This window comes from Gobio gobio (assembly GCF_949357685.1).
Source record: "Gobio gobio genome assembly, chromosome: 19".
In the NCBI taxonomy this organism is placed as follows: Eukaryota; Metazoa; Chordata; class Actinopteri; order Cypriniformes; family Gobionidae; genus Gobio; species Gobio gobio.
Window position 1 is genome coordinate 47,786,245 of NC_137112.1, and position 21,567 is coordinate 47,807,811.

The window sequence follows — 21,567 nt, forward strand, 5'->3', positions numbered from 1 at the left end:
CTTTTATTTTGGATGCGATTAATCTTTTGACAGCCTTACTTTTAACGTGATATATACACCATATTATTTTATATTCGCTGAATAATAAATAATGAATAACATATTATTTTATGTAAACAATTTTATATACACACAGGCACAATATGTAAGATTTTTGGATTAAAATATCCAAAAACCACTTGAACAATGTTATATATTTTGTTGACGTGTGTACTTACATTATCCCAAATGTTCCTAAGAATGTTCAAATCATATGGAGTTACTTTTTTGTCTTTATTATTTATCATTCAAAGCTTTGTTTTTGTGACTATAGTTATCATCATCATGCCTCGTGGAAGATCAGCAACCAGCGTCCGCTCTGACAGCAGTGACTTGGACTTTGATGGAATTGGTACGCAAATTAAACATTGTTACTGATAAATAAGAATTATCATCATGCGAATGAATGTTCTTATGTAACCAACTGTTTGTGTCCAGCTGAGACAGAGATGGAAAAACTGGAAAAACTGCAGAGACAATTTCGTATATTGGAGAGGGATCGGCAGGCCTACAGAATCCAGTCACAGGAAAAAATTCGCAAACAGGAGTCAGTCCCACCATCAGTGCCATAAAACGCTTTTTTGTTTTGTTTTGTTTATTAAGTCTATTGGGTTAACCCTCTGGGGCTCTTCGGTCATTTCTGATCCTGAATTTTTTAAAATAAAAAATGTTAAAAATCGTAGCTTCATCGGAATGGTCCGCAACTTGGTGACTTTATTGGTAAATTGGGGACAGGATCTGAAAAGTCTAAGTGGTCGTAAAAAAGAAAATTACACACAGGACCTTCGGGTCAAAAATGACCCCCTTAGGAAATGAATGGGAAATTGGCAAAAATATGAAAACACAGAGTTTTTTTGTGAATACAATCTACAAATCAGCCAGGATGCAGAAAAAAAGGACTCAACAGTGAAGGGGTGAATCTCTAAAACATCAAGAGTGCAAAACAGACACAAAAACTCACACACTTATACACACAAAAACACACACATACAAAAACACAATTAGCTTTTGGAATGGCACGCGTTAATTTGTGTGTGCGTGTGTTTTTGTGTGTATAAGTGTGTGTGTGTGAGTTTTTTTGGCTGTTTTGAAAAAGGAAAAAGAAAAAATATTATTGAACAAAAATATATTTCATTGATTTTACTCAAATCTTTTTTATCTTAATCCCGCCCTCTGGGTCATTTTTGACCAGAAGGTCCTGAGTGTGACCCATAAATGAAGAACCCTAGGGGGTTAACTGACAATGATAAAACTGATCATATATAAAGTAAATATATTTATTCTAACAATGCATTTAGGGTTAGGATTTCTCAGTAGAAAGTCCTCATGATGTTGCATTATGTACATGCATTGCATTGTGCACGGAATGTGTGTGTTTGAGCATATTTCGCTTGTTGTGTGTGTGTGTGTGTGTGTGTGTGTGTGTGTGTGTGTGTGTGTGTGTGTGTGTGTGTGTGTGTGTGTGTGTGTGTGTGTGTGTGTGTGTGTGTGTGTGTGTGTGTGTGTGTGTGTGTGTGTGTGTGTGTGTGTGTGTGTGTGTGTGTGTGTGTGTGTGTGTGTGTGTGTGTGTGTGTGTGTGTGTGTGTGTGTGTGTGTGTGTGTGTCTGCAGGCAGGAGATTTCTAAGCTGCGTGAGGAACAGGAGGAGTTGCTGCTTGCGCTCGAGTGCCAGTCGCATAGCAAGAGCGATGACACTGAGAGTATCCAAACTCTGCTAGAGCAACGAAACTCGTTGGATGATCAACTGGAGAATGAGAGACAGACCCAAAAACAGCTGGAACAGGAGGTACAAATGTGCCTAATTCAGGGCCGGCCCAAGCCTTTATGGGGCCCTAAGCAGATTTTTATTTGGGGGCCCCTCTGTGCCACCAATACGATTGACTATTGTTAATTCTTGATAATTCACACAGCTATTATCAATGTCTGCCTGTCATGTTTTACCCTTATACGGTTTTTAATTGTAACAGTAGAAAACCCACAAGAGTGGTCAGGTGTTAATATTCAAAGCCTTACTGTACTACAGTTCACACTGGGATATGTACTTTTTTTAAAGTGGTCTCTTATGCTGAAAATGCTCACTTTTCCCTAGGATTTTTTGATGAATAGAAGGTTCAAAAGAACAGCATTTCTCTGAAATAGAAAGCTCCAAATCCAAATCCTCATATCAGAATGATTTGTGAAGGATCATGTGACACTGAAGACTGGAGTAATGATGATAAATTCAGCTTTGATCACAGGAATAGATTACATTTAACTATATATACACATAAAAAACAGCTGCTTTACACTGGAGTAATATTTCACAATATTACAGTTTTACTGTATTTTTGATCAAATAAATACAGCCTTGGTGAGCATAAGAGACTTATTTTAAAAACAAGAAATGTTGATTTCTTTCAAACATTAAACAGAGCTCTTATTTTGGCAGAAACACACAGGAAGACCTTAGATTTATAAATTATTCTCATTATGAATTTGGGAAGATGTTTGACACGTTCCCAAATGTTAATTGCAAGTGACTCAAATAGCAGAAAAAAAGAAAAAAAACATTTAACTTACTGAGAAACTGAAAGCTATGCTGTACTCCAAAACATGCAGCACGTCAGATAAGATACTCGCACTAAACCATATCACATTCTCAAATCCATCCATTCATAAAAAGGTTACCGAGCAACTATGAGTAGCACAGTTTCAGCGCTGATTTTTCGCACTTTGGACTTTGAACCCTGCTAGCGAATAGTGTCCAGCCAATCAATGAATCGTCAGAATCAATCCGTGCATATAATAGAAAACTTAACATTTTGCAGTTTATTTAGTAATTGTTTAAAGGGTTAGTTCACCCAAAAATGAAAATTCTGTCATTAATTACTGACCCTCATGTCGTTCGACACCCGTCAGACCTCCGTTCATTTTCAGAACAGAAATGAAGATATTTTAGTGTAAATCTGATGCTCTGAAAGGCCTCCATTGGCTCAATGGCACGGTTCACTCTCAAGACCCTTAAAAGGCACTAAAGACGTCGTTACAAAGTCCATCTCACTACAGTGGTTCTAAAATAACTTTATAAAGCGACGATAATAGTTGTTGTGCGCATAAAAACCCTAATAACAACTTACATAGTGATGACGATTTCAAAACACGGCATCATGAAGCTTCGAAGCGTTATGAATCACTGAGTCGATTCAGCGGTTTGAATCGCCAAATTTCAGCAGTATTGGCGGTTTGACACTCGATCCGAATCATGATTCGACTCACTGATTCATAACGCTTCGAAACTTCATGATGCTTTGTTTTGAAATCGTCATCACTATATAAGTCGTTATTTAGGGGTTTTTTGCGCACAAAAACTATTGTCGCCGATTCATAAAGTTATTGTAGAGCCGCTGTAGTGAGATGGACTTTGTAACGACGTCTTTAGTGCCTTTTAAGGGTCTTGAGAGTGTAAAGTTGAGCCAATGGAGGCCTTTCAGAGCCATCAGATTTACACTAAAATATCTTCATTTCTGTTCTGAAGATGAACGGAGGTCTGACGGGTGTCGAACGACATGAGGGTCAGTAATTAATGACAGAATTTTCATTTTTGGGTGAACTAACCATTTAAGGCTATTTCGCAATTTCAATCATCAGTAAATTACATGCAGTAAGAAGTCATTTAATGTGCCCCTGGTGGCCCTAAGCAGCCGCTTAGTTCGCTTATGCCTTGGGCCGGCCACACTGTTGGTGCTACGGATGTGTATTTGCATGTATTCTGTTTACAGATCATAAATATGGAGAAAAAGCTGATGGAAGCGAGAAGAGGAGAGGCTTCCCAGAGTCACACGTCTCAGGCCCGCCACACTCAGAAGGCCACACGCACCCTGGAGAACAAACTGGACCGGGTAACAAGGGTTCAAACATTTCACAGCATGCAGTTTTATTGACCACATAATTGTCAGTGTAGATTTAAGTGGCTGTTTTCTGGCCATAATATACTGTAGACTGGACCAGACTATGGCAAAACATTTGGCAATGCAAACCTAGATGTTAATTTGTTCCTTAGGTAATCCTTAACTGGGTAGCTATGTTTATATGAACCCAAATAATACCTTAGTAACAGGATTGATAACTCAATCGGACTGAGAAGCATTCATTTAATCACCTCAATCGATCCATTTACAATTTCGATTGGGTTGGGAGAGGTGGTGAAGATCTGAAATAATCTGATCAAGTTTTCGGGGTGCTGAAGAACTCATGTTGACAACATTGCAAGACAACATGAATGAAGAAATAAAGACATTTTTAGAGAAAAATACATCCTTAGAAAAAGATTTGCATTTGACATAAGTAGATTAAAACAGTTGCCAGTGATGCACCTACTAAAGGCAAGTTCATAATTTGTGCTGTGCATTGGTGTATGTGAATAATGGCAGAAAAAATAAGCACAATTCTTAGCACATAATCAGAATAATGAAAATTGCATGCAAACGGGAGAGAAGAGGTTTGCTTGTGTCATGTATCTGACTGCGATTAAGTCCTTACTCTAATTATTGGAAATAATCACATTATTGGTGCACATAGTCAAGGTAGATGCCGTATTGAATTTAACACGGATGAAAATGAGGCAGCGCAAATTAGCGTCTGGTTTAACCCTTTAACTGTCACCCCCCCTTTTTGAGAATACACATGAAAATCGAAACTTAAAGGGCTGTAATTCAAGAATACTTTGGAATATAGACCAAAGTTTGGTCTCATTTTAAAGAAGACACTCTGCAGATTATTGCAATTCAAAATATGAAAGTATGAAAAAGTTATGGAAGTTAAAATTTACTGTAAATGTGAAATACTGTACTAAATATTTTTTATTTCATATAAAATATATATTTTACAAAAAAAATGTTTACTATAAAATTACTATAAAATCAAAGCCATATGTGTAACCAAGTTGTGTTCCAAATTTGAAGTTGATATCACAAAAATTGAAGTCCCCATGAGATGTTGTTTAGGCGCTGTACCAAAAACAGCCACTGGGTGTCATTGAAATTCCATTGATTGTTTTTTGATGCATTTTCCGGTAAATTTCTGTCCAAATGTCACTTCCATCACAAAACAGTCACCAAATATGGAACCTTGAGACTCAGACCTTTCCGACAATATGTGTTTTGTCAAGATTGGAAAAGATTTTGATTAAGTAGTAAAATAATTGTTGTAATATGAAATATGACGCCGCCCACTAGGGGAGGAGCCCGCTAGAAGAATTTAGAGTAACGTTTCCATGGTAACACAATGTCCGATTTCAAAACGGTTTTCAAAAGATGAATTTTGAGTCTTTAAGCTTTCAAATGATACCTAATTTATGATAATTACTAAAATATATGATATGAAAAAAAAGGCGATCAAAAAAAGAGCACCGGGTGGTAAAAAATGACTAGCGCAAACCTTAGTAAATCACCTTGTATGATTCATTTAAATACTCTCCTCCCATAAATATTGTATCTGAAAGGGAAACTCCTACAAATGCATATGCAATAAGGTCAGCCACAAAAAGATATCAGTCTGCGCTGATATTTCACTGCGTGTCTTTAGTAAATCCTGACAGCAGATAGCAGGGCCGTGCACAGACATTTTGAGGGGAAGTGGCCAAAAAAAGGGGGCACTATAAGGGGGTTGAGTATCATCTTAATAGAGAATTAATAACTTACCTTTTACAATCATATTGTAAAAACAGTTGTTAGGTTTTAGTGCTAATTCAATTTATGTTGTTGTAATTACTCATCCAAAAAGTTGATTCTGCGCTAATTTGATCTCATATTTAAAATGTTGAAGATTTATGTCGCAAATGAGAATCGCTTAAACTATTGAATATATTTTGAAATGGTTAATGATTTTCAGTTTTGTAGCCTAATTAAAGCAACAGTTTTTCAATAACAGAAGAATATGTAAAAGTATGGTATTTGGGGTAAAAAGCACAATAATTAACATGATAATAAACAGCGGCTGACTTTAACGTTTGTTGACATGGTTAGATTCAGATGGGAAATATCAGATAATCTTATTTATAATAAAAATCATATTTAAAAATATCATATTAACCATGTCATATGATAAAATATCATGTTTGAATTATTTGTTACTAAAGCTTTATTAAAAAGTATTATATATTCAATTGAATTATCATTCAGTGCTTTCAGAATCTTTACTTTTTTAAATAGTTTCTATATTTTTAAAATATATTTTTATACTAAAATATTCTAATGGCAGTATATTTATTGAACAATAATTCATTATTTTATTTATCAAAATAAACAGAAAATAGTACATACTTTGCTAAAGTGACATTTTTGAACAAGTTTTAACTAAGACATGATTAAAAAAGTATTTGTCTTTTGCCCCATGCTGGTTTGACCCCTTGTGTCTGTGGGTTAAAAGGCCCCCTTACCACTTCATACATATATACAATTTTTAAACAAACAAACCATTTTTATGATTTATTTTCACAGAAAATCATTGCTCCAGCTATTTTTAATACAAACATATATATTTTTTGAAAAGCACATTTTTCTTAGGGTGTGCATTAAGACCCATTGTACCCTATAAGCTAAGATACAACTCATATAGAACATTTATAGTAGCCTATATTACCTTTTTTAATTATGGATAGGCTATGGTCTTAATAAAACATTATAAATATGATGTATGTTATAAATATTAACTCACAATTGATTATATTGGGAAATATAGGCTACTTGCAAGAGGTAAAGTGTGACAAACTGTCTGCTAAATATTCTATATGATGATTTACCCGCTGATATGCTGGAGCTTTGAATACATATTTGTAATTTAACCTTTATTTAACCAGGCAAGTTATTTTCAACAACTGACTTTAGCCTCTCTTTGCTTTCTTTTTGTGAAGTTTTTGTCAACAAAGAGTGCCAGCATTAGCAAATTTGGTGTTATTTATTTTAGATCAGGTCAGGTACAATAATTTGATTAGACAATTATCTTCAAAGAACGTGAATATTTTGCATAAGTAGTTAGCACTATTAGAACAGGAGCAAAACATACCGACAGAAATACAAATACGAAATTACTAAATCCGCGGATCAACCACAGTCTGTAGTGTGGATTGTAGTTTGTAATCGACCTGGGACGATATTCTGGAACTGTCGTCTCCACAGATCTTGACGGGAAAACACGGATTAGCGGAATTAGTGGATCTTTAGCGGAACAGAACCCTTTTATGGGAATCCTCTGGGGGTGAGGGAGGGAAGGCAGTAAATCTGACCCCTAGTGTGTGCATGAACATTATTTTTTCCCCTGCAGGCTATTATTCGCTTTAACGAACAGATGACGAAGAACAGCCAGCTTAGAGAAAAGATCGAGAAACTCCGCATGGAGCGCGCCCGATTCCAGCAGCTGTATCGCAAACTGGATAAGGTTGGGCATTCGGGGTGTATAATGAGTTTGAGGGATGCAGAGATTGAACACATTTAAAACAAGTGCTGTTGTCTCTCTTTCAGGTATTGCAAGATGTTCGTAAGGATATTGGTAAAGTTATCGACATGTCAACCACAGCTTATGATGCCAGGTGAGAGAGATACTGTGAGATATTAAGTTCAGGCACGTGCAGGGGGGGGGGGGCTTTGGGTGCTCGAGCCCCTGCCCTTTTTCAAAATGAACCAAAAGTGCCCCTCTCAGACAAATATCAAGGATAATATCGTGGTCAATAAAACTAAATAAATGTGATTATTATAACATGACAATGTATACAATAGTAACGAACGGCTCAAAAGTCGGATCATTTCTGTTGAGGCGTTGCCATAACGCGTTGCGATGGGTTGCGTGCGTTTTGATTGACAGCTGATTTTCCACTGCTCGGAAACGGCTCTCGAGCCAAATATGGTCCTTTCAGAGAGCGTGTGGCCTTACGGGGAAAAAGTAAACCAATTTTTGTTTTCATCCATAATCAGAGCTAATGTGTTGATTTAATTACAAATCTATATATTATATATTTTAAAGTATTATAATGTAATGTATATACACCAACCAATCGTGATCTGGCAAAGCAAGTTCAAATTCCATTGGGCGATAATTTTCTGTTCTTATTCATAAATCGGTTGAAAATTACATGGACAGACGAACTAACGTTTGTGGAACGATTTCCTGCGGTTTGTCTCATTTTATAAATTCCATCACTGACAAAATGGATTTTAACAGACAACAAACAAATCCCTGCACAAAACCACAGCAGCAAAAGTCGCATTAATGGTTAGTAGTGTTAAATTCACTTGTATTTATGTATATTGATACACCGTTTACTATTTCATGAAACTATCAAAGTTAACAAAACCCAAGTGCCGCCGGCACCTACAGGCCTATATGTGAAGTGTAGGCTGGAGAAATGGTTACATTAACGGACTTATTACCATTTTTGAATATTATGTAGCATTATGAAAGAAGTCTCTTATGTTCATCAAGCCTGCATTTATTTGATACCAAAACAGCAATAAAGCGCAATATATAAAAATAATGGTTTTTTATTTTAAAATAATTTAAAATATAATTTATTCCTGTGATCACAGCTGGATTTTCAGCATCATTACTCCACTCTTCAGTGTCACATGATCATTCAGAAATCATTCTAATATGAGGATTTAATGTCAATTATGGAAACTGTGATACTCTTTTTAAGATTCTTTGATTAATAAAAAGTTAAAAAGAACACAATGTAATAATATTTCACAATATAAGGCTACTGTTTTTTCTGTATTTTTGATTAAATAAATGCAGGCTTGATGAGCATAAGGATATATATACATATATATATATATATCAGCGTGTTCTTCAATCCGCTGTGGCGGCGAATAGAGCGCACGTCAGAAGCAGAGGTGTGTGTGTTGATCTGAGCTCTCATTGGTCTGTCACCGCTCGTCAATGTCAAAATATTTGAGAAAACCAATCAAATCAGAGCAGGCGGGCTTTATGTTCACAGAAGCTGCTGAGGCTGAGCACGAATATTAGCAGCGCGACTCCACGTCAAGTGCGAGATATGAAGCTAAACTAAACGTTCCCTTTCAGTCGGTCACGTTCCGACGTATGTCTCCGCTCTCTTCTCCAGGAACGAGGGTTACATACGTAACCGAGACGTTTTTATTAATGCTTTAAATTCAGTTAGTTGCCAAGGAGACATTTCTAATTATTTCAGCTTTAAAAAAAATTTTTAATAGCTTTTATTTTCGTTTTTAAATCAACGATAATAACCCTGCCTCCAATATAAACATAAAGTCCTCAATTAAATATTATTGATTAATATTATTCCCCCCCTTCCACGCAGTCTTGATTAAATCGAATGGGTATCATTTTAATTCAACTGAATGCATGTAATTGCTGCACATTTAATCTGAAATGCAAAAGGTTTACCAACCCCTTTTAACTTATAAAAATTGACACCTCACTTTTAATAGAGCGTTATCATTTTGTATGGTATTTTTTTTGGACACACTGCTCCACCCTAAAAAGTGTTTTGGACATTTGTAGCCATTTCTGATTATATGTGTGTATTTAAGAGAGGAGGCTCAGACTAAAATGACCATGATGAAGGAGAAGGCGATAAAGGATTTTGCACAGTACTCAGCTGAGATGAAGGAGCTGGAGAGAGTCAACGCTCATGAGCACCGACTCAAAGAGTTCATGACCACCAAGAGTAACGAGAGAACCGCCATGGATGATGGACAGGAAATGAGACGCAGACAAGGTCAGAGAGCAATAATTGGTTAAATTGTGTGCACTACTGTTCAGGGGCCGGTTGCATAAACCGTTAAGACTAGTCTTACAAGTTAGACATACATTTTTTTCTTTAAGACTGTTCATAAATTTTTTAAATCAGTTACATAAAAACATAGACTGGCCTAATTTGATACGAAAAGTAAGACTGAATGCCACTTGCCTAACTGCTAGTGGCTCATACTAGATCTTAAGACACTGTCTTAACATAATGGCTTAGTTTATGCAACTCGCCCCAGAAGTTTGGGATCAGTAAGATCAAAAATAAATACAAAGTTCTGTCGTGAAACTCTAGATGGCGTAGGCTGATAGGACCATAACTCAATCCACTTGCAATCACATGATTCTCTATTGACGGTTTCAACGGCAACAACATAAACAAACGTTACTGCACATGCGCGCTTTTGTGGCCCAAACTTAACTTCCGGTAGACGTCCGCAAAGAATCAATTACAAGTCAAGTCAACTTTATTTATATAGAGCTTTTAACAATGCAGATTGTTTCAAAGCAGCTTCACAGTGTTAAACAGGAAAATAAGTCAACATAATTTTATTCAGCCGTATATATAGCCGTTCTGGAGAAAACGGTGATGTCATCAGTTAATTTCAATTATTATACAGTGACAGTGTAGGCTTTAGATCAGTAATTAGATCAGTAATTTAGTTTATATGGTTAATTTAGTTTAATAATTAGATTTATTTGGATATTTAGTTGAAAAATGTAGTGTCCCCAACTGAGCAAGCCAAGCCAGAGGCAACAGTGGCAAGGAAACCAAAACCCCATCAGGAGCAGAATGGAGGAAAATAAACCTTGGAGAAACCAGGCTCAGTCGGGGGGGGCAGTTCTCCTCTGGCCAATAAACAAACAGCGTATGATTATAATTCTGGCAACTTTACAGGTCAGAGGTCATAATAGATTGGAATATTCGACGGATCGGAGGCAACACGCTGGAGACGGGTTTATTGAAGATGACATATTGATTTAAGAATTATTAAAGCAGCACTAGGTAACTTTTCAACCTTTATAATATATTTTCAAGACTCTTGTGATGATACATCGACTTACAATAGGTTGAATGACACGTCTGCCATAGCCTGACGGGGTCTGTATCGTTTTTAATCGTACTTTTAAACTTCGGGTTTCGGGTAGTAACCCGAGAACAAAACGAACTACAAAATTCGACTGCTTTACGGCATATACGTCACTTCCACCACCACCCCCACTTCCTTAAATTCGGACGTGCGAGCCCAACTATCGTTTGTTTGCCGGATGTTATAGTCATGGCAGAAAAATAAGAAAGCAAAGGTTTTGTCTGAGGAAAGCAAAAAGAGAAAACGAGAAAGTGATGGGATTAAAGGCAGGACGAGGATCAACATTGGCCAGCGTTTGCTCGTTGGCGTGAGCTGGAGGAGGAGGGGCTACATTCTTGCAAGTAAATACATAAGACGTACAAAATCATATTTTAGGATACCTAACATGTCTGTGATATTTGTTTATTTGTCTTGCCTCAAGCTATAATGCAAATCGATTTTTCAAATTTACAGATTCATCTATGGTAGCTTGATATTATAATATTGACGATATATGGTTATTACCTACCACTCAAACATTGAATTGAAGTATCATATAGATTCCGTAAAACGGGAACCAATAGACTAGGCTACTATAATGACGCTGGCTTGTAAACGTGAGCATCGCAATCATTTGGCGTTTGAAAAAAATAAAACCCATGAAATGATATTCATATGACATGCTGAAACATGTGCCACTGTACCTGGGATGAAGACATTTCACACGCGACGCAAGCAGAACTCCTGCAGTGTTCAGGGCTATCATAGTTGACATGTCAACAAATGCACGTGCGATGCATCCCCTGATGTAGAATGACAGAGTTTACGACAGTAATAGAGGACAATACTGTTTCCCAACTGTAGGGGGACCCCGAGAGCAAAACCTAGTGCTGCTTTAAATTGTAATATTCGAACAATCGGAGTCATCACGCCGGAGACGGGTTTATTGAGGATGCCGTGTCGATGAGGCAATTTAGGGGGAGGCTGAGTTATCTTTCTTATGCGCTATCATCTTTCATTTTAATTGGGCAGCATTATGTTTTTTTTGTCTCAGCATGTTTATTATAAATAATTTTGCATTTCTGTCTGCAATATAGAGTGGGGGAAACGCCCCCCTTAAAGGGTTAAAAAGTCTTACTGACCCCAAACTTTGGTATATTTTAACAGACTGATTGATTAATTGATTACAAATCCAACTATTTTATTGCTGTTAACAATGTGTGCTGATGGCAGAGATGAAGGAGCAGAGGAGGGCAGAAGCCGGAGAGGAGACGTCTGACACTCTGGAGGAGGTTTTCCAGCAGATTCACAGATTGACTGGAGAAGATAATTTGGAGATGTTGGTTACAAAATTCATTGAGGGTGAGCTTTGTGAGTTCTGTTTTGTGCTTACAAGTGATTGCAATGTCTATAACTCTTTGTGTTTTTTTAACAGTTGAGGACAGGAACTTTGCTCTTTTCAACTTTGTGAACGAACAGATCATAGAAGCTGAGAATCTAAGAGAGCAAATCCATCAGGTCAGTGTGTGAATCACAGAACCAATCAAATAAAGACCCCAAATATACATATTTTTTGCAAGTTGGCATGATCATTGAACATAAATACATAATGAGGAAGGACAGTTTGGCCCCCTCCACTTTTTGTTAGATAATGATTCAAGTTTCATCGCAAAAAAAAGGTAGTTTTGTAAAATTACTTTTATTTTAATATGTGTTTACTATTATAGTATATGTATTATTTAGTTGTCACGATCACAAGTGTGAGTGCCCGTGGAGAGTGAGAACAACACTGAAAGCAAAAAGCCTGGGCTAAATGAATGAAATGTTATTCATATTCAGATTTTAAAACAGACACAACAGCAGAAAAAAACTTTTTTGTGTTGATGTTGTTCCAGATTGGAGAAGAGATGAAGCAGTTGCACATGGAAGGTGTCCAAAAGGAACGGCAAAATCAGGAGGCATTAAAAGAGCTGATGGATCAACAGCAAGAGTGTGTGGCACAAACTCAACAGTATGAAGCCCAGGCCGATGACATCAGCAAGATCCTTGATCAGATCAAAACAGGTACTAGTAAAATCACCCGAACATGCATTAACCCTCTGGGGTTCTTCATTTATGGGTCAAAAATGACCCGGATTAAGATTTTTTAAAAATTGAGTAAAATCAATGAAATATATTTTTGTTCAATAATATTTTTTCTTTTCTTTTTTGGTGTTTTGAGATTATTTTATGATTTATAATTAATATTTATGCAATAATTATGACCCATTTTTTCCCTTTGAATATAATAAAACATTTATATATATATATGTATATATATATATATATATATATATATATATATATATATATATATATATATATATATATATATATATATATATATATATATATATATATATATTTTTTTTTTTTTTTTTTTTTTTTTTTTTTTTTTAAAGCTGTATTTCATTTTAGAGTCAAGCCTAGGCCTCATGAAAGCAAATTTGTAAATGAGATCAGTGCCATCCGGTGGACACATTTGGAGCATTTTTATCACGCAATAGCACATTTTTACCACTATAGTGGATCTTGCGTTTTATAAAACAATGTAAAAAATTGTAGCTTCATCGGAATGGTCCGCAACTTGGTGACTTTATTGGTACTTGGTATATGAACACCCAAAAAATTGGGGACAGGATTTGAAAAGTCTAAGTGGTCGTAAAAAAAATAGTCACACTCAGGACCTTCGGGTCAAAAATGACCCCCATAGGAAATGAATGGGAAATTGGCAAAAATATGAAAATACTGAGTTTTTTTGTGCATACAATCTACAAATCAGCCAGGATGCAGAAAAAAAGGACTCAACAGTGAAGGGGTGAATCTCTAAAACATCAAGAGTGCAAAACAGACAAAAAAACTCACACACACTTATACACACAAAAACACACGCACACACAAATGAATGCGTGCCATTCCAAAAGCTAATTGTGTTTTTGTATGTGTGTGTGTGTGAGTTTTTTTGTCTGTTTTGCATCGGACCATTCCGATGAAGCTACGATTTGTTTTTTAAATTTATGAAACGCTTTGGGTCATTTTTGACCCGAAGAACCCCAGACGGTTAACATGACCACATGGATAAACCCTAGAAGAATCAGGAGGATAACATCGTCACATTATCATCTTAGAAGCAGAATGATACTTTACGTTTTTATACACAAAAGCATATGTTGATGTCATTCTAGGGATAGACGGCGTGTTCAGTAAGATTGACTGTGACCAAACACTGCTGCTAGACATGCTGGGCTCTTCCTCTGGCATCAAAAACAGTAACGTCATGACATACATCAGCCTGCTGGAGGAGAGGACCAGTGAAATGCTCACCATTCAAGCCTACATTAAATCTAAGGTACAGAAAAGATGGCACACGAAACAGGTTATTTAATAGGCTGTGTCCGAAATCGTCCCCCATTCCAGGGGTCGCCAGCAATAATATCTGGCCCGTGCCTGCAGACAGATTATTTTGATAGCGGCTGGTTCTGAAATAGATCTGTCATGATCCCTCCCCTGATGTCAAGAGACGCTCTAGCGACTGACGCTAGAGGTTGCAGCCTTTAGCCTCATTGTTATAGTGACTCCCATGCGGAAAGACCCGGGTTCGAGCACTGCTTGGAGTGGGCGATGCGAACCGGAGAGATTTAAACATCAACAGTTGCTCACAATCAATTTGTCTTTAGTGATTTTGCCTTAAAAGAACGTTTTTGCAGCATTGTTTTATTTTGGGATGAATTGAGAGCTTTTAACCCTTAAACCGTCCCTCCAGAAAAACACGATTATGCGATCGCTGAATTTAGAGCTGCAACTTACGATTATTTTTTCTGTCGACTAATCTAACGATTATTTTTTTCGATTAGTCAACTAATCTAACGATTATTTTTCCTGATTCATTTTATGATTCTTTTTACTGATTATTGTAATTCAAAGAGGTACATAGTATGCCATTTTATAATGAAATATATGGACACAAGAAGCATTTTAAACATCATGTATAATGATACTATTCATCATAAAATGTATACAGAGTAGGCCTAATTAGGAAAAGTTGTTTACTATAGTAGTTGAGTATGATTTACTTATTGATTTGTGTTTATAGTAAACGAAAATGCACTTGTATTTATCTGCAAAAGGTTCACATACAGGAGCTGTTAATGTATAACTAGTCGTCTATTTTGAAGATATACATGTGCATAAACAACGACTAAAGTTGCCAGAAGTTTTTGCCCAAATTTCAAAGACACATTTAAATGATTAAAGCTTGAGGCATATCTTAACTTTAATGTTACTTTAATCATGTAAACTACCTATACAGCATGTTATTATGCATATGTGTTTGGGACAGAGGGGAACCAGGTCGCATTTACAGGAGATATATGCAGCCCATAATAAATAAAAGCACGAGACGTACTGGGGTCGGAGAAGAACCCCGGAAAATGTGACCGTCTGTTGCAATACACGCGCCACGTTCAGCGAGACGAACACTGGAAGGGTTGCCAGGTTTTCACAACAAAACCCACCCATTCGTTACTCAAAACTAGCCCAAAACAAGCCCAATCGCGTTTCGGGGAGGTTCTCCGGTAAACATCGCGTTCCTGGGGTTAAATATGTGGGTTTTTTTGCAGGGCTGCCAGCTAAAATTCTCATTCCCGGGGATAAATATCACATAATTGGGATTGCTTCAACCCGCGGACATGAGACACAGCCCGCGGCAACAGTGTAGAAGTAGCCCAATTCAGCGGAAAAAACGCGGACTTGGCAACACTGACTGACAGTGTGAAAGCTCCCGCTCTCCACACACACAGCTTCTGCTCTGCCACCATTATTCTAGATCTTCTGTTCTATTCTAGAACGTAAATAATGTGCCGCCGACGCGTCAACACATTTCACGCACGTCGACGTATTTTCGCGTCGTTGCAGCCCTAGCTGAATTCAATGCATAATCAGCCAAAGTCCGCATATATTTATGCCGATAACTTTCACCGCATAAATTGCAGATTTCCGGCCGCAAAATATGCAGGCTTGCATGATTTCATAATCCCTGCATTTTCGTTGCTAAAAAAGTCACATATATCTCAGCAGAAAGTTGAAAATGTTGCAGTTACTTCACACAAGAGCCACCATTTCCCCCTATTGCCATGGGAACGTTATGAAGTGACGTAATTATGCAACGTGAACATCATCGAAAAGCTGCAAACCCTGCCAATGTTAGAGACTACGCAGATATACGCTGAATTATCGCCCCCTATACCCTCAAATAGGGCATTATTTGAAGGGACGGACATTTGTAGTTGTGTCTGAAACCATAGTGGACTTTATCGAGTGCACTCATTCAATCCCACATTGCACCGCAATAACGAGTGTTCAACCAATGTACACACAGCGGTTGTCCGACTTCACACACTCGTTTTCATTCACTCCTTCAAGTGAACTGTATTAGTGGAGGGTTGAAGAGGGTTTTAGGGGGCGATTTCGGATTCAGCCCCTGTTTTCATTTTCACAGTGGACTGTTGTAGTTTCATTCAAGGGTTGATGCAACTTTACAGTTGTAAGATTGCACTTTTTTGTTACCAGTGGGTTAAATCATACTAGTTTCAAAAACCTTACAGTTGTAAGCAGTGTTGGGGAAAGTTACTTTGAAAAGTAATGCATTACAATATTGCGTTACTCCCTTAAAAAGTAACTAATTGAGTTACTTAGTTACTTTTTAAGAAAAGTAATGCGTTACGTTACTTTTGCGTTACTTTTTCTAACCTGGGCTGGGCTTGTTTTTGTTTGTTTTTTATAACAAAAAAGTTATATTTTTGTGCAACGGTAAAGACCTCTTCTTACCAATATTGAAATAATAAGCCCCAGGCTGAGGTAAAAATGCAAATTGACGTATGAACAGTAGAGGGCGCAGCTCTGCTGCCATTCTGGATAATGGTAGAATAGGATGCAGGAGAAAAGAAATGTGACGTTTCTGTAAGGTTTTGGGTAGTAATAATGACTCAAATGTTACTACATACTTCTATAGAAATTAGTTATTTGGATCATTATTCTAAAGTGAATACCATGATAACCCACTAGTAATTACTTAAGTGTTACTATCCAAAACCTTACAAAAAACTCAAAAGCTTACAATGATTTCAGTCATTACTACAGAGTTATTATGTTTTATAATAATTAGGGCTGTCAAAAGATTAATCGCTATTAATCGCATCCAAAATAAAAGTTTGTGTTTACATAATATGTGTGTGTAATCTGTTAATTATTATTTATATATAAATACACACACATTCATGTATATATTTAAGAAATATTTGCATGTATATACTGTACAGTATATACATTTATATAATCTATAATATATATAAATATAAATGTTTTATATATAAAAATTTAAAAAAAATCTTAAATATATACATGCTTGTGTGTGTATTTATATATAAATAATAATTAACAGAGTACACACACATATACGTATTGTGTAAACACAAACTTTTATTTTGGATGCGATTAATCGCGGTTAATCTTTTGACAGCCCTAATAATAATTAGTAATTCCTTTAGAAGGATGTAGTAACACTTGAGTCATTACTAGTGGGTTACCATTACCTTTACATTAGAATTAATTATATATTATTCACATTAATTATGAACCTGTATATATAGCTCTTAGTAGTCCTCTGGGAGGTGTGAAATAAATAGTAGTTATTGATAAACTAATAGTGAACTACCACATTCGACTGAGCACTATTACTTGCTTACTTAATCAGAGTTTCTTGTTAGTTAATAGTAGTTACTAGAGTCTTAATAACGGGTTACTCATTTGTTCCTGTGTAGTAATTCATTAATGATGGAACAGTATTCTAAAGTGTTACCATATAGTGTAAAATACTCTAAAGGGCATCCGTTGTACTCTTAACTTGTATTATTATCAGTCATTATTGGTGCTTAATTATTAATACTGGTGCTTCTTCTTATTATTATTATCAATAATCGTTTTTGATAAATAATGGTAGAAGCCCTGATACATTGTTTTCAGGATTCTTTGATACACTTTAAAAAATACTACTGGGTTAAAAACAACCCAAGTTGGGTTGAAAATGGACTAACCCAGCAATTGGGTTGTTTTAACCCAGTGATTGGGTTGTTTTGAGCAAATATTTAACCCAACCGCTGAGTTAAAACAACCCAATTGCTGGGTTAGTCCATTTTCAACCCAACTTGGGTTGTTTTTATCCCAGTATTTGTTAGAGTGTAGAAGGATCATTGAACATTGAATCTTTTGTAACATTATAAATGTCTTTTGATCAATTTAATGCATCCTTGGTGAATAGAAGTATTAATTTCTTCTCTTTTTAAAAAATTCTTACTCCGACCCAAACCTTTGAATGGTAGTATCATGGTTTCCACAAAAAATATTAAGCAACAAAAACTTGTTCAACTTTGATAACGATCAGAAATGTTTCTTGAGCATCAAATCATCACATTAGAATGATTTTTGAAGGATCATGTGACACTGAAGAATGGAGTAATGATGAAAATTCTGCCTTGCATCATAGGAATAAATTATATTTAAAAAATATATTAAAATAGAAAATAGTGCTTTTAAATTGTAGTAATATTTCACTGCTTTTTACTGTATTTTTGATCAAATAAATGCAGTCTGATGAGTATATTACTTGTTCCAAAATGTTGACCTGTAATGTAAATAACAGGAACTGGAGAAGAGTTACGACCTGAAAGAGGTCACTCAGTTCCTGCTGGGTCAGAAACCAGACGTGCAGAGACACGAAGCGATCGTCCAGCCCCCCATTACCAGGTGAGAGCAGTTGAGCCATGTTAAAACATGTCAAATATGTTATAATATGTACAAAAATGACTCTTATTCTGCACGATTCAGGCATGATTTTGAGGCAGAGGACTCTTCTCTCACAGATGAGGAGGATCGACCTTTGACCCACAAAGAACTCCATCAGCACATTATGAGCAGTGTAAGGCACACAGACTCGCTCTTTCCCATTCTGATGTATTCATGAACTAATGTTGCATTACAGTTATTGGGTGTTTGTTGTTTATCTGTCGCAGGTCGTGGGTAAAGACGAGTCTCTGCGCACAGGAGGAGGCAAAGATGTGAAAACCCCCAAGAGCAGACAGCGTTCGCTGGAGTCTTAACACACACTCTGGTCTTCTAATAAAAAGGTTGAATATGATATGTAGGCTATCATTCTTTTTCAGATCAGTTCAGTCTACACAGGTCATTTATTCTGTCATTATTTACTCATCAACCCATGTTCTATGGAACAAATGTTACAAGTTTGGGATTACATGAGGGAGAGTGTCCTGACAGTCCTGTCTGTTTTGTCCTTGTTTAGTGTGTCTTTGTTTGTCTTGTGCTTGAGCAGAGGTGGACAAAGTCCACAACTCCATTACTCGAGTGAAAGTAAAAGTACTGCTGTTACAAGTGAATGATTTTTACTTAAAGGGTTAGTTCCCCCAAAAATGAAAATGCTGTCATTAATATCTTCCCCTCATGTCGTTGGACACCTGTAAAACCTCAGTTCATCTTCAGACACAAATGACGATATTTTAGTGTAAATCTGATGGCTCTGAATTTACTCCATTTACACACTTTACACTCTCAAGACCCTTAAAAGGCACTAAAGACGTCGTTACAAAGTCCATCTCACTACAGTGGTTCTACAATAATTTTATGAAGCGACGAGAATAGTTTTTGTGCGCAAAAAAAACCTAAATAACGATTTATATACACTCTAAAAAAAAAAAGGTTCTATATGGCACCAAAAATGGTTCTTGGCTCGTAATCATAGGGGAACCTTTTTTAGTGCTATATAGCACCAATTTTGGTGCTTCAGTGGTTCTTCAGCGGTTCTTCAGAGGTTCTTCAGCGGTTCTTCAGAGGTTCTTCACCGGTTCTTTGACTAAGGTGCTATATAGCACCGCTGAAGAACCACTGAAGCACCAAAATTGGTGCTATATAGCACTAAAAAAGGTTCCCCTATGATTACGAGCCTTTTTTTTTAGAGTGTAGTGATGACCGATTTCAAAACTGCATCATGAAGCTTCGAAGCGTTATGAATCACTGAGTGTTTTTGTGAGTGTGTGTGTGAGTTTTTTTTTTCTGTTTTGCACTCTTGATGTTTTAGAGATTCACCCCTTCACTGTTGAGTCCTTTTTTTCTGCATCCTGGCTGATTTGTAGATCGTATGCACAAAACAAACTCTGTATTTTCATATTTTTGCCAATTTCCCATTCATTTCCTATGGGGGTCATTTTTGACCCGAAGGTCCTGAGTGTGACTATTTTTTTTACGACCACTTAGACTTTTCAAATCCTTCAAATTGTTTTGGCTGTTCATATACCAAGTACCAATAAAGTCACCAAGTTTCGGACCATTCCGATGAAGCTACGATTTTTAACATTTAAAAAAAAAAAAAAATTGGGTCAGAAATGACCGAAGAACCCCAGAGGGTTAAACATATCTGGCTAGCCAGCTAAACCGGCTTCATGGTATTGACCCCTGATCCTCTTGTGCTCTGGCCCGTTTATAATGTGCTACTTACCTTCATGTCCTTGCTGGTTTGTGTGCATTTGTTTTATGCCTCTTGTCCTGGTGATTAGTATTCGATCTTGCCAAATTATAGTTCTTTGCTTTATTTTCCCTAGCCCCTAGCTTTGGATTTCTCTAGTTTTGCTCTAGTTTCCTGCTAGGTTGCAGTTTTGTTTTTATTTTATTTACTTATACTTTAGTACTTATTTATTTAGCTTTTTCTCTTATTTGTTAGCTTATTTTGAATTTTATATTTATCTCTCTTCTGTTTCCGTTTAGATTCCAGATACTTAGTTAGCTTTTTCCCTATTAGGAGTTTTTTTTTATTTTTACTCTTGTCTGTTTATCTCTTGTTGTCTTGTGGTGTTTCCCTGGTCTTTGACTTCAACCAGTCTGGTTCTACGGTAAGTCACATCCCCAGCCTGGTCTCCATCATTGGCCATCACATCCTTGCTGTCTCAACCCTGACCGGCCAGTTCTCCCATTGTGTTCTGCCCCTATTGTGTGGACTTTGTTCCTGTCTCACCATTCTTGTGCTGTGTCTAATATTGTTCACTCCCCGCTCATTCTGCATCTGGTCCTCACTCTCAGTACCTTGACAGTGAGTAAATAATGACAGAATTGTCATTTATGAACAGTTCCCAACAACAAACAGAAGAGGGCAGAATTTAGCCATGCTATGCTAGCGAGTCAGTCAGACTTGAACTCCCACAATGCCCTCATGTAAAACCAACAAAAAATGTTTTGTTAATGCATCAAGAGGTCATATGTTTTGTGTTTCCCATGTTTCTATTTTAGACAGTTGTGCTTCAGAGTGACGGCAATAAAAGTTTGGCAAAGCAACCCTTTCCAGGCATTGTTTTAAACTTTTATCAGACATCAGATCATTTTAGCTAATCTATTTTGGAGGCTATTTATCTCACTATATTTTGACAGAATGGGCATTATTTCAGGCATTTGAGGTCATAAATATTATGAATATAGTCAAGTTGGCAACCCTTTAAAATGTAAACCATACGTTTATATAGGCTATACGTTTGAAAGGAATAGCTATTATAATATCTGATTTATAGTCTTTAATTAAATGTGGATTATTCTAATTCTTACTTTGC

At 36.5% G+C, this 21,567-nt stretch overlaps 1 protein-coding gene across 1 annotated transcript; it reads left to right on the plus strand.

Moving 5' to 3' along the window:
• Nucleotides 1–324: 324 nt before the first annotated feature.
• Nucleotides 325–19,059, plus strand: odad1 (outer dynein arm docking complex subunit 1; the record flags this gene model as incomplete). The annotated part of the gene is made up of 14 exons (XM_079845377.1): nucleotides 325–391; nucleotides 478–586; nucleotides 1,650–1,824; nucleotides 3,797–3,916; nucleotides 7,338–7,451; nucleotides 7,535–7,602; nucleotides 9,581–9,768; nucleotides 12,101–12,229; nucleotides 12,303–12,385; nucleotides 12,763–12,931; nucleotides 14,092–14,255; nucleotides 18,603–18,706; nucleotides 18,788–18,878; nucleotides 18,973–19,059. The coding sequence occupies 14 exons, from the start codon at nucleotides 325–327 to the stop codon at nucleotides 19,057–19,059; spliced, it is 1,668 nt and encodes a 555-aa protein (XP_079701503.1).
• Nucleotides 19,060–21,567: the final 2,508 nt, after the last annotated feature.